This window comes from Cryptomeria japonica, chromosome 9 (genome assembly GCF_030272615.1).
Source record: "Cryptomeria japonica chromosome 9, Sugi_1.0, whole genome shotgun sequence".
Lineage (NCBI taxonomy): Eukaryota > Viridiplantae > Streptophyta > Pinopsida > Cupressales > Cupressaceae > Cryptomeria > Cryptomeria japonica.
The window spans coordinates 586315742-586327833 of NC_081413.1; the positions used below are offsets into that span (position 1 = coordinate 586315742).

General features: G+C 30.7%; 1 protein-coding gene across 1 annotated transcript; it reads right to left on the reverse strand.

Annotated features, from left to right (window-relative positions):
• Positions 1-2482: 2482 nt before the first annotated feature.
• LOC131052109 (jasmonate-induced oxygenase 2) lies at positions 2483-4480 on the reverse strand. The gene is made up of 3 exons (XM_057986703.2): positions 3738-4480; positions 3110-3434; positions 2483-2910 (listed from the first exon to the last, which is right to left on the reverse strand). Exons 1-3 carry the CDS (start codon positions 4250-4252, stop codon positions 2851-2853), a joined length of 900 nt encoding a protein of 299 aa, XP_057842686.2. The 5' UTR covers positions 4253-4480; the 3' UTR covers positions 2483-2850.
• Positions 4481-12092: the final 7612 nt, after the last annotated feature.

Below are 12092 nucleotides of genomic sequence, written 5' to 3' on the forward strand. Positions count from 1 at the left end.
TTAGCATGTATGAATGTCATTTTGATCAAATGCATAAGTGGTTTAGATGAGATTTATCGTAGAAGCATGTATGCAATCGTATTTTAAAATGCAGTAAATTGGATCATGAAAGAATGTAACTTAGAGTAATGGAATATATTCAGTTTTTGTTAAGGAAATTAAGTATGCATGAAAAGATCTCATATGTTTATGATGAAATTCTAGTGTGTTAGAATATTAGATGCATGGCTTATATTTTAATGAAAAGTATGAATGATGGGTATGAATAAATCTTAATTGATGAACCTTATCTTGTAAATTATATTTCCATCTTTTGAAAGAAATTATCCTTGTATAAGAATCATCTCGTTATAAGATAATCAGCTTATTGGATTTAATTGTGTGAGTTAAGTTAAATGTGTAATTAAGTAATCATGTTGGGAAACTCTGTAGGTGTTAGTTGTTGTCTCCACTATGTAATCTGAATTTTGATATCTCATTGTATCTTAATGTTGTGTTTATCTTTAAAAAAAAAATTATTGCACTCTATTCTTGTGTTATGGCTTAATCCCTTCAGGGTTTCCTGGCGAGGCATTACATGGAAACCAGTGAAGCTGAGGAGGAAGTCGAGATGGAAGATTGGCTGGAAAAAGACCCAATTAGAGGGGACTTGAAACACCTGGAGGATGTTATCAGAATTTTGAAAGAACAAGTTGAGAAGGATAAAGACAACATCAACACTCAGGTTGCCCACACTGAGAAGGCTCTAAAAAGCTTTATGAACCACAGTCTCGAGGTCCTAAAAGTTTCATCACAGAACATGAATGTACTGGTGGATCATTTGGAGAGGAAAAATTAGGATAAGAACTTGGTAATCATTGAAGATGTACCAACTTCCAGCTCCACCCATCAGATTTCCAAGCATAGAACTAGGCAAAACACTACTAGGATGGAGACCAAAATGAAAGATAGCCAGCTGAGACAAGAGAGCAATGATTCGAGGGAAGTGGCCAAGGCGATGATGCTCTTGGTTCAGAGTGCTGAGGAGTCTATTAAATTTTTCAATTGATTTGTAATGTTGGGTTTGGGAGGCCAACTTCTTGTTGGCTCCTTGCTGGCTTTTTGTCCTAGCTACTGGTTTTTGTGCTGGTCTTTTGTAGATGTTTTGTTTTGTCTCTTTCATGCTCATCTTTCATAATGTAATCGGGTTTCGGGTCCCTTAAAACCTATTTTTTCTTAATCAAAAACTTTATACAATAAATAAAAAAGAAACAAAAAAGCACGTGAGGAATATACACTAGTTTCTTATTAAAAAAACAATATTTATGTTTAACCAAGTTTAACAACACTCATTTGAAGGGTGAAAGTTTAAAACTATGTCACATTTCAAGCCAAATTTTCAGCACATAAAAAATTTAAGGATTTCTAGCTAAAAAAAAGTGTTTAGGATGTACTTTTCTTGCTTTGTCTATTGGATACATATATATACCATCAATTTAGTGCCACTTTTTAAAAAATAAAAATTTATACACAATTTTTTTTTCATTAAAATTAGGTCATCAACACAAAAAACAACACATGTCAATCAATGTCTTCTCAAGAAAAAATACTAAAATTCATTTAAAAAAATATGATTCACTAAAGGAGAGATTTTGTGTCTAGATCTCTCTCAAATAAATTGTTGATACAAAAAGTGGAGGTCCCTCAATATAATTGTTTTGTTAGTATGTGATAATTAGACTTGTCATATGGTTTATTTCAGGGGACAACAAGTGTCTAGATTACTTGAGCATGGAATCACCAACACTTATCTTCATACATCAAATTCGTTAAATAAAAACCTATTCCTAAAAAGTTAAAGAAGATAGACAATAAGGTCAATGAAACATATAGTGATGAATCACTTTATTGAACTTGGTTCTAGAGATATTTACGAACTTCTCACATATGAAATTGAGATGATGTCCAAACATTCCACAAAGTCTTTTTTCTTTACCCCAAAACATATAATAGATTATATAATATTTTAAAATATAAAATTTCACTAATAATTTACAAATTGAATGGTCATTTAATATAGGGAAGAGCCTACTTGTTTAGTCTCATTCAAGAGAATATATTGTTCTTCTCCACCTCACTTGATAAACAACCCTATTGGTTGATGGCATTGAAGTGGGAAGGGTGAATGATGAAAGAGATAGTTTTAGACTTAAATATTAATTTTAATTATTTATGTCCAAAAAAAAATGATAATATTTATTTCTAAGACAAGTTATGCATTATGAATTGAAATATACAAAAATGGGAAACACCTTGCACCCATGCAAATGTGGACAACTACTCACTAAGACATGGTGACCACAACTAGATCGTCAACCATACACTAAGAGGATACAACTACATATGAACATGTCATGTATTGAGAAAGCATGCTACTTAAACAAATATAGATATTAATATTAAATTATAACTTATATGCAGACATTAGAAATCCATAATAAAAGTCTTTAAGAGTAGCACTTATAAATCCACCATCAAAACTTAAACTTAAGCATTCTTAACCCAAAAAAAACCCAAACTTTGACTAACCACTACATGACACTCATTATAATATTATCTATAAGATTAAAGTTTTATGAGCCTTTAAGCCTGCAACATGTATGATTGGACATACTTCTTGCTGTCTGCACCATCTTTGTAGAAAGCAATTTCATGGTTCTTAAAAACGATACTGGTATACTTGGCATTTTCTTTCATCTCTTCTCCAACCTTTGTAGCTTCATTAACTATCCTTCTCCCCAAGAGTTCTGGGGCAGGTTTAATGATGGCATCTGGGGCAGCATCACAAAAAACTGGAATGGATACTCTTGGCTAATCTTTATCAGCCACAACTCTATGTTCAATACTCTTGTATCTCCCATTACTGATGATCTGATATCACTCCCAAAAAAAACACCACAACTAGGCTATGTAAGCTATGTAAGAATTTTGTGGGCATGTCACAACTAGAAACAGTAAACTAATAGAAAGATAATTAAACCTAAGAATTCATAATCTAAGTTTTCTTCATGTGTGTAATACAAATTATTTCCATCTACTATGTATTTGAGTAAAATTTATCTTTTCTTACCTCTATTTGATCAGCTATATTGACTAATAAAGCACCAGGTGCTGCTAACACAGGAATCCACTTATCATTCTTTCTAATCTGAAGGGCTTTAGAGCCTGTTTCTTGTAGAAGCAATGTGGCCATGCCAATGTCTGAATGTGCATAAAAGCCAGCTGTGAGTTCTGGTTCAGGGCAGCGAGGGTAGTAATTGATGAGCATATTTTGATAAGGTTGCACAATGAATGTTTCCAGATAATTTTGAGGAAGTCCCAAGTTTAAAGAGAATGCTCCCAATAAACTTTTAGCCAATTTTAAGGTCTCCTCGCTAAAATTGTAGACAACCTCTCTATATAACAAAAATACATTAAATGATAAGCATTACAAATATAATTAAATAAAATAATATGTTAGTAGTAAAAACATAAGGTGATAGATTTATAATCTTTATTATTAAAGAAAATTTAAGTTTAAATCAACTATCTAATGAAGATGGATATTTCAAAATGGTTCTGGTTATGGGGGATTATTTAATTATAAATCTTATAAAAATAGAAATACAAATGTTACAAATAACCCCACAAGCTCTATGCAAAGCTGCAAGTATCTTAAAAGCTTGAAGCAATGTTTATACCATGTCTAAAACTGTTACCTGAAATCAGAAGGATCAGAAGGCCAATAAGCATAATCTCTTCTGGAGTGAGGCTGTAGAAAAAGATAGACAAAGTCTCTCCAATCTCTGGTTGCACCCTCCCTTGCTATATACTTACTCCCATACCCCTGAGTGATCAAACCAGGCAAGGCAGCATAAGCTTGTTTCTCTTCCACACTCAGACCAAAGAAAGCCTTGCTCACATTCATCATGGCCTCCATGAGAGACTCTGGAATCCCATGATTCACAATCTGAAAGAAACCCCACTCCTCACAGGCATAAGCCAGCTGCTTCAACACCTTTTCTCTCTCTACACTCCCCTCACAACAGTTGAGGCCTTGCAAGTCTATGACAGGGACTTGCTCTTCTCCATACTCACTTGGAGTAGGAGATGTGAAACGTTCTTCTGGAGGCCTGATAAACTTTTCAGGGATGCTTGTGATCCCTTTCTCTACCAATATCTCCACTGCATCAACTCTGGGCTTAGTAACACAGACCATCTCTGCACTTGCCATTTGTTAAAACACTTATTCCCACTATCACAAATCTCCTATATCTGAGCAGGGATATGCCTGCATGTCTATATATATTCATGGAAACCCTAAAAATATTACTTAAAATGTCCATTCTGTGATGTAATTCTCAATAAACTATATATTGTGGACTTCCTTTCTGTTGTGAAATCAATATTGCTGACATGCGTTATCTTGTTCTGCTCTCTTTGGACTTCCTTTCTGTTCAGGTGCTCAGAAGTGTGATTTTCTCTGTTCATCTTTTAATTATATGTAATATAGTTTTTAAATCTTAATAAGATACTATTCATACAAAAAATAATGACCGACATTTTAGAATAGGAAAGATACGTTTGGATTTATAGTTCATCATTTTGAATAATTTCGACTTATTTCGAATGGTTTTTAAAGTGTGCTAAGCATTAGGAGGACTAGGTGATTGAGTAGAGTCATCACTGAAGACTTTTTGTTCTACAACAGCTTTGATGCTTTGAAGCATGAGGCTTGCCAAAAGTGGTCAAGTTGAGGGATTTGAGGATAATCAACAACTAAAATGGATTTACCTTTATCCCTAGAGTGGGTTGAGGGAATAGTGATGTCAATTTTAATTGGGTCTCAATAGGTTTTTCTTAAACAAGAATTTTAGGAGATTGATTGGGCTTTTGTTTGGGTAAGAATACTTTTGAAATAGGGGAGGAGGATTAACTTTAAAATTTTGGGTCAATTAAGATTAGGTTAATGATTCTAGTGATAAATTGTGGATAGTGGTTTTAATTAGTTCAAAACAATTCTATTAGTATATGATTCCTTGATAGAGTGGTGAGATAAATTTGCACAATACAACATTGTGAACTAAGTTTTCAAGAGAACTACAAAGGAAGAAAAGATAACTCAGGTTTTCATCATGTTTGAGATGATTTAGCTAAGAAATAGATAAGAATAAGAATGTGTGTACCTTCTTTTGAGAGTAAAGTATCTCACTAAGATTTCACTACATCTTTTCATGGTCTAGGCTAACTCCCTCTCAGTTGAAGAAATTCAAGTATCTAGACACAATCTCCCTTTTCTTGAGAAACTTGTTTAAGTATTGACGGTTACAAATCTCGATGCTTTTGAATAGCTTGAGCCCTTCAATTTTTAGGCTTCTGGCCACAAATATAAGAACTCCTTAGACACTTTCAAAGAAATGGCCTTGGGTAGACTATGTTTCTCTTCTAGCTGGTAACAAACGCATGTCATAATGCTTTGTCATTGATAACCTCTAAGTAGGGTATAAGATCACCTTTATGAAGGATGGTCCATATGGTAGCACTATTGTGGTATTTGTCACAAGAGATTAGATTTACCCTAAGAAGGTGTCAACCTATGAATATGGGACTCCCATTAATTACTGAGACAACACAAGAAAATTTTAGTTTAGAAAAAAGAGTAAAATAGATTTTGTGATGATGAGGAGTGAAAGGTGACAAATAATCTAAAAGGACATTAATAACCATTAAAGTCCCCTGACAATCTATAGCAAAATCGTGTCATGATTTATATCTTTTAATATGAATATGAAATACATGTTGCATGTATTATGCATTTCAATGAATACGATATACTTCCTTATTTATCAAAGAGAATATTATCAATAGAAAGATAAAACACAAATAGATATCAAATTATCATTTCACTTAAATATGCTAAATATATCTATATATCTATAAAAAAATTTAAAATATAAATTTTTGAAATACCTTTTATCTCTCCATATTTCAAAAATAAATACATCATAAGGGATGAGGCTGGGATCGTGCCCCGGGCGAACTTGGCAGAATGGACACCCCTCAGTCCTTGGCTCTTAGCTGAAGAGGTTCAGCCTATTGGCTCGTGCCCCCGTATCAGATGGCAAAAAATACTTTGTGAAGGCCCTCACTGGGCTGGCAGCTCGCAGGCTTCATGCCCTTGTTGGGCTGTCGTGCTCGTGGATCTAGACCTTCATCAAAAAAATATATATACATTCAAAATATCTAATATTAATTTAAAATAATGATCTCTTGATTAAATTCATTTGTTTATTTACCCTAAATTTATAGAAAAAGTATGTTAACTTAAACGATCTTCAAGCTTTGGATAAGTGAAAGGAAGGTTAAAAGCATCTCACGTAAGCAAGGTTTTCATAAATATTATTGTTTTAAAAATTTAAAATCAATTTAAAATATAAAAAATTATAATGTTTGCATTCCAATTCTGATCAACAGCAATGCACAGGCACGTGCAGGCTGACTGTTGACTTTTCTGGCTCCGATTTGCTATACCATATGACATGTATTATACGAGTATTCTATATATTGAATACATTTTTAATTAGAAGGTATTTTTTCTATTAAAAAATATTATTTTAAGACATGTTGATCATGTTAAAATAAATAAATGATGTTATTGAACATGTCATAATTATATTGATGTTGATCATATTAGAATATATAAGTAATGTTGAAATCTTATTAGCATGTCATAATTATATTAGTGTTGATCATGTTAAAATATACAAGTGATGTTGAAATCTTAATACATGTCATAATTGTGTTAGATCATCACTATTTATGAAATTTTATTTTTGTCTATCAAACAAAAATTCAAATCTCAATCACTTTCTTCTAATTTTTTAACTTCCTTAAGTCAACTAATAATACAATAATATCTCTATAAAGTGGTCTTACACAATAATATATTTGAAATCAAAATAAGATAGTCTATATGGAGGTAATCATTTTACTTACACTAACCTAAATATGCTAAATATATATATATATATATATATAAAAAAATTAAAATATAAATTTTGAAATACCTTTATCTCTTCATATTTCAAAAATAAATATATCATAAGGGATGAGGTTGGGATCGTGCCTCGGGCAAATTTGGCAAAATGGATACCCCTCAGTCCTTGGCTCTTAGCCGAAGAGGTTCAACCTATTGGCTCATGCCCCGGTATCAGGGGGCAAAAAATACTTTGTGAAGACCCTCACTAGGTTGGCAGCTCGCAGGTTTCATGCCCTTGTTGAGTTGTCGTGCTCGCAGATCTGGACCTCCATCAAAAAAAAATATATACATTCAAAATATGCAATATTAATTTAAAATAATGATCTCTTAATTAAATTCATTTGTTTATTTACCCTAAATTTATAGAAAAAGCATGTTAACTTAAACGATTTTCAAGCTCTAGATAAGTGAAAGGAAGGTTAAAAGCATCTCACGTAAGCTTTTCATAAATATTACTGTTTTAAAATTTTCAAATAAATTTAAAATATAAAAATTATAATGTTCGCATTCCAATTCTGATCGACAGCAATGCACAGGCACGTGCAGGTTGACTGTTGACTTTTCTGGATCCAGTTTGCTATAGTATATGACATGTATTATACTTGTGTTCTATATATTGAATACATTTTTAATTAGAAGGTATTTTTTCTATTAAAAAATATTATTTTAAGATGTTGATCATGTTAAAATATATAAATGATGTTATCACATGTAAAAAATATTATTTTAAGATGTTGATCATGTTAAAATATATAAATGATGTTATCACATATAAAAAATATTATTTTAAGATGTTGATCATGTTAAAATATATAAATGATGTTATCACATGTAAAAAATATTATTTTAAGATGTTGATCATGTTAAAATATATAAATGATGTTATCACATGTCATAATTATATTGATGTTGATCATATTAGAATATATAAGTAATGTTGAAATCTTATTAGCATGTCATAATTATATTAGTGTTGATCATGTTAAAATATACAAGTGATGTTGAAATCTTAATACATGTCATAATTGTGTTAGATTATCACTATTTATGAAATTTAATTTTTATTTATCAAACAATAATTCAAAGCTCAATCACTTTCTTCTAGTTTTTTAACTTCCTTAAGTCAACTAATAATACAATAATATCTCTATAAAGTGGTCCTACACAATAATATATTTGAAATCAAAATAAGATAGTCTATATGGAGGTAATTATATAAAAAATCTTATTAGGTGTTACAATTTTTTTAATGGGTGGAGTCATTCCAAACTTAATGTATTTTGAAACGATCAAATCCAAAGTTCAAGTCATTTTCTTCTAGTTTTTCTTTTTCCATTGGATTCCCCACCATCGATAAATAATGAAGGTGATCTATAAATTTTATAAAGTGTTACAATTTTCTTAGGTTCACAGTCCTTCAAAAATTAATGTATCAAAAAATGCAATCGTTTTCTTTTAGTTTTATCTATATATAATTCCCACCATCAATCAAAAATATAATATTAAATCCGAAAAAGATAAACTATAAAACAAATGACATCATTCAAGATTATATTCAATAAATAACATGTGTAGTTTTTTTATAGTTACCTTCACTTCATTATACTTATATAAAGCACCTCTTGTGCTTGTTGTTTTTTAACACATTGTCACTATTAAAAATTACCTTGTATCTAAACGAGGATATACACATAAGTTATGTATAATCATGGACATCCCCAAAAATATTATTAATCACGTCTCTACCTTCTCTTTCTTTTCTCTCTATTTGATTCTTGCATCAACCAACTAATCTATAGTATCATAGTGCAAGATGAACACACTTATTTCATAAAAACTTACAATACTATTTTTTTAGAGTTCACAATATGCTTTCTCAACTTTCCTCTAGGGACGATGCTTGATGTATTATGTTTATTATGAGATTAAATATTATATTTTTATGTACTTTTTATTTATACGTGTCTTTTAGGTAGATATCATCATAACTAATGTCATCAATCTGTTATTTTTTGTACTTTTTAATCAATTAATTAGTACAATTTAATTATTTTTACTTAAATATTTATTCTCTACAATGCACGTATTTCAAACTATTTAATTAAAATAATTTTTGAAATTATTTATGAGTATTCTCATTCGCTAAAGAATCTCATCTCTTATAACAATCTTCACATTATTTAAGGTATGCACAAATCATGTGAATTCATATAATTTAATATTTAACATTTACAATTGAGTGTAGGAAAAACTATGTAATGATGTATTTATACTTATATGCATGAAGATAATGTATACGATGAGAATGGATAGTAGAAACAATAATGTTGAAAGACTAACAAGGATCCAACCACAAAACTCTAGCCTAGCAATGAAAGCAATCCACCATACACAAATGAAAATACCTAAGATTATGCAAATAAACAATAACAAAACAAGGTATACCATTCACATGTCTATTAGGGCTTCAATCTCTATTTCTTCCTATCTCCATTGATCTTGTTTGATGTATTTGCTCTCAAATTTTATGTGTGCACAAGACCTCAACAAAGAACAGAATGTGGTTGATAGCTTGATTGCAAGAAGGCTTTCTTCTGTCATTAGGGCTGATAATGAAGGAAGCATCCTCTTATATAGAAGACACTTTAGGAAATGGAGGGATAAGATTAAGAGGTGAAGAGAATAAATGGTCGACTAGGATTAAAGGGTAGGTAGAGAAAATAATTAAATGATAAAGGGGGTTGGTAAGAGAAGAATTAAGAGATGAGTGACATGTGTCATGGGTAGAAAAAGCTAATGAATTAATTGGATAAATAAATATTTAATTAATTAATAGAGGAAGTGGGATTAATTAAATAAATAAAATGTTTATTTAATTTAGGAAAATGACAATTTAAATAAATAAAAATATTTATTTAATTAGACAGGACAATTTTAGGTGTCTACAGTTAGTTATTTATTTATTTTTTATGAGTCACTCAATTATATTTGTTGGAGAATTAGAGTAGCTAGTTATTGTAGTCATTCGGACTTAAGTACCCATTATGTACCTCAATTTACACGTGTATTTTGTAATTGCATATCTTCTTAACACAAATTTGTAATATGAATTATCTTGTTTAGGTGTTACATAATTTATATTGTTTCCCTTTCATCATTGTTATTTATAGTTAAGAGGTGTTTTTTTCCATTTTTGTTGGGTTAAATGACTTAGCTTTACATTCTCTTTCCATTATGAAAACTTTTCAAGCTATATTTTTTACTTAGAAGTTCAATTTCAAAGAATTCAACCTTTCATGCAATGTATGTGATCTTAAACCAATTCATATCTTAAGATATCACAATATTGATTTTGTAAAAAATAACAAGACTAGGATGGATTCATGGAATCTTGTACAATTGTTCTCATCCTCAAAGGTACATTTCAACAAGAATATCATGTGTATTATAACACAAAATCCATATGATGTTGCATTCCTACAAACATTTCTCACCTCTAAAATATTTCCTAACATACTAGACAATTTTTTATGGCACATAAAATTTTTTTTATAACATGAAGGATTTTTTGACTTATTATAGTGTCTTCAACATGTATTGGTTCCTTATCAACCTAGAAAAGGTTCTTCAAATATAGAGGATTGGGGCACTCCCCACATTAGGATCGCATTGCTCAAATATCACTTATGCCTTTTTCTCAAATTGAAAAGTATATTTTCCCTTCATTTACCATTGTTTATTGGTGTGTATTTATAATTTAGGTTGCATGAACATCTTATTAACAAAGAAAGATTACCAAAATAACAACAAAAAAAGTTGAAAATAACATATGTGGACATGCAGATGACCTATATAATGATGTATCATACCCCTTAACAAATTGATTGTATTGGTAAATGTGTACCTAACATGTGACTACCATAACAATTAATTAAGTTATGTAATATTTTATATAGTCTTATATGTTAGTGTTGTTACAAATATGAATTTGTTTTGTCATTGATCTTAAACTTGTTGATATCTTTAGTCTAGATACATGTTCAGTTAGTGTAGTAACAAAGGATTAGTTCAGTGTTCATGCAGATGTGTGGAAATCGATTGTGGGTGATCCAAATGGTATATCATATTTTATTATGGTTTTTCCAGAGCTTTAGAGATGATCTCAATGATATGCAATTGGTAAATTGGCTAAGTATGACTATTCCTATGAACGATATGTCAAAGTATGCTCAGAAATTTGGTTTGCCTTGTGGTGTGTTGCTTCATCAATTCTTGTAGATGTAGTATGATGTTGGTGGATACAAATGCCACATAGCTCAATTTTTAGGTTATCATTTAATTTACAGCTGAAGTTATGTTGGTATGTGTATCATCTTGTGCAATGACAAAGTGGCACTTTGTAGGAATGTGTTGTATTCCTCTACCTTTAGTATTTTTGGTGGTGTGGTTTGATGGTTTATCTATGTTAGTGTCTAATTTTTCTATGTGGTGCTTCAACACGTATTTTTGTGGTCTACATCATGTTTTGAGTTAGTTTGGTCAATGGGCATTAAGACTTTTATCTCTTGGAGTTAGCCTGTGATGTTTTGGTTCATGTGGTAGCATGCAGAACTATAACCATTGATTTGGGATGGATAGGAAGGTGTGCCAAAATGGTGTGACACTTCACGTGCCTCATTATACCTTCCTCATTTCCTTTTAAAAAATTATTTTTGGGCCAACTATTTATATCTACATGTTACATCAAATAAGGCCAACGTAATTGATGTTATTTTGATTGTGAATAGTATATTAAGGATGAAATCATTTTTGGAGGATTGATAAATAGTTGTATGTGGTGTTAGTGAGTGACATTGTGTAAGATTGAAGGTGCACAAGTGCAATTGACAAAGAATGAAGGTAGTTTCAAATGTGTATAAATAATGCATTATAATCAGCATATTAAAGGATATGGTTCTTAACAGTTCAATCATATTGATACTTTATTCTCAAGTGCTTTGTATCTTTCCCTAAAGAAGTGATCTTCAGTGTCCAC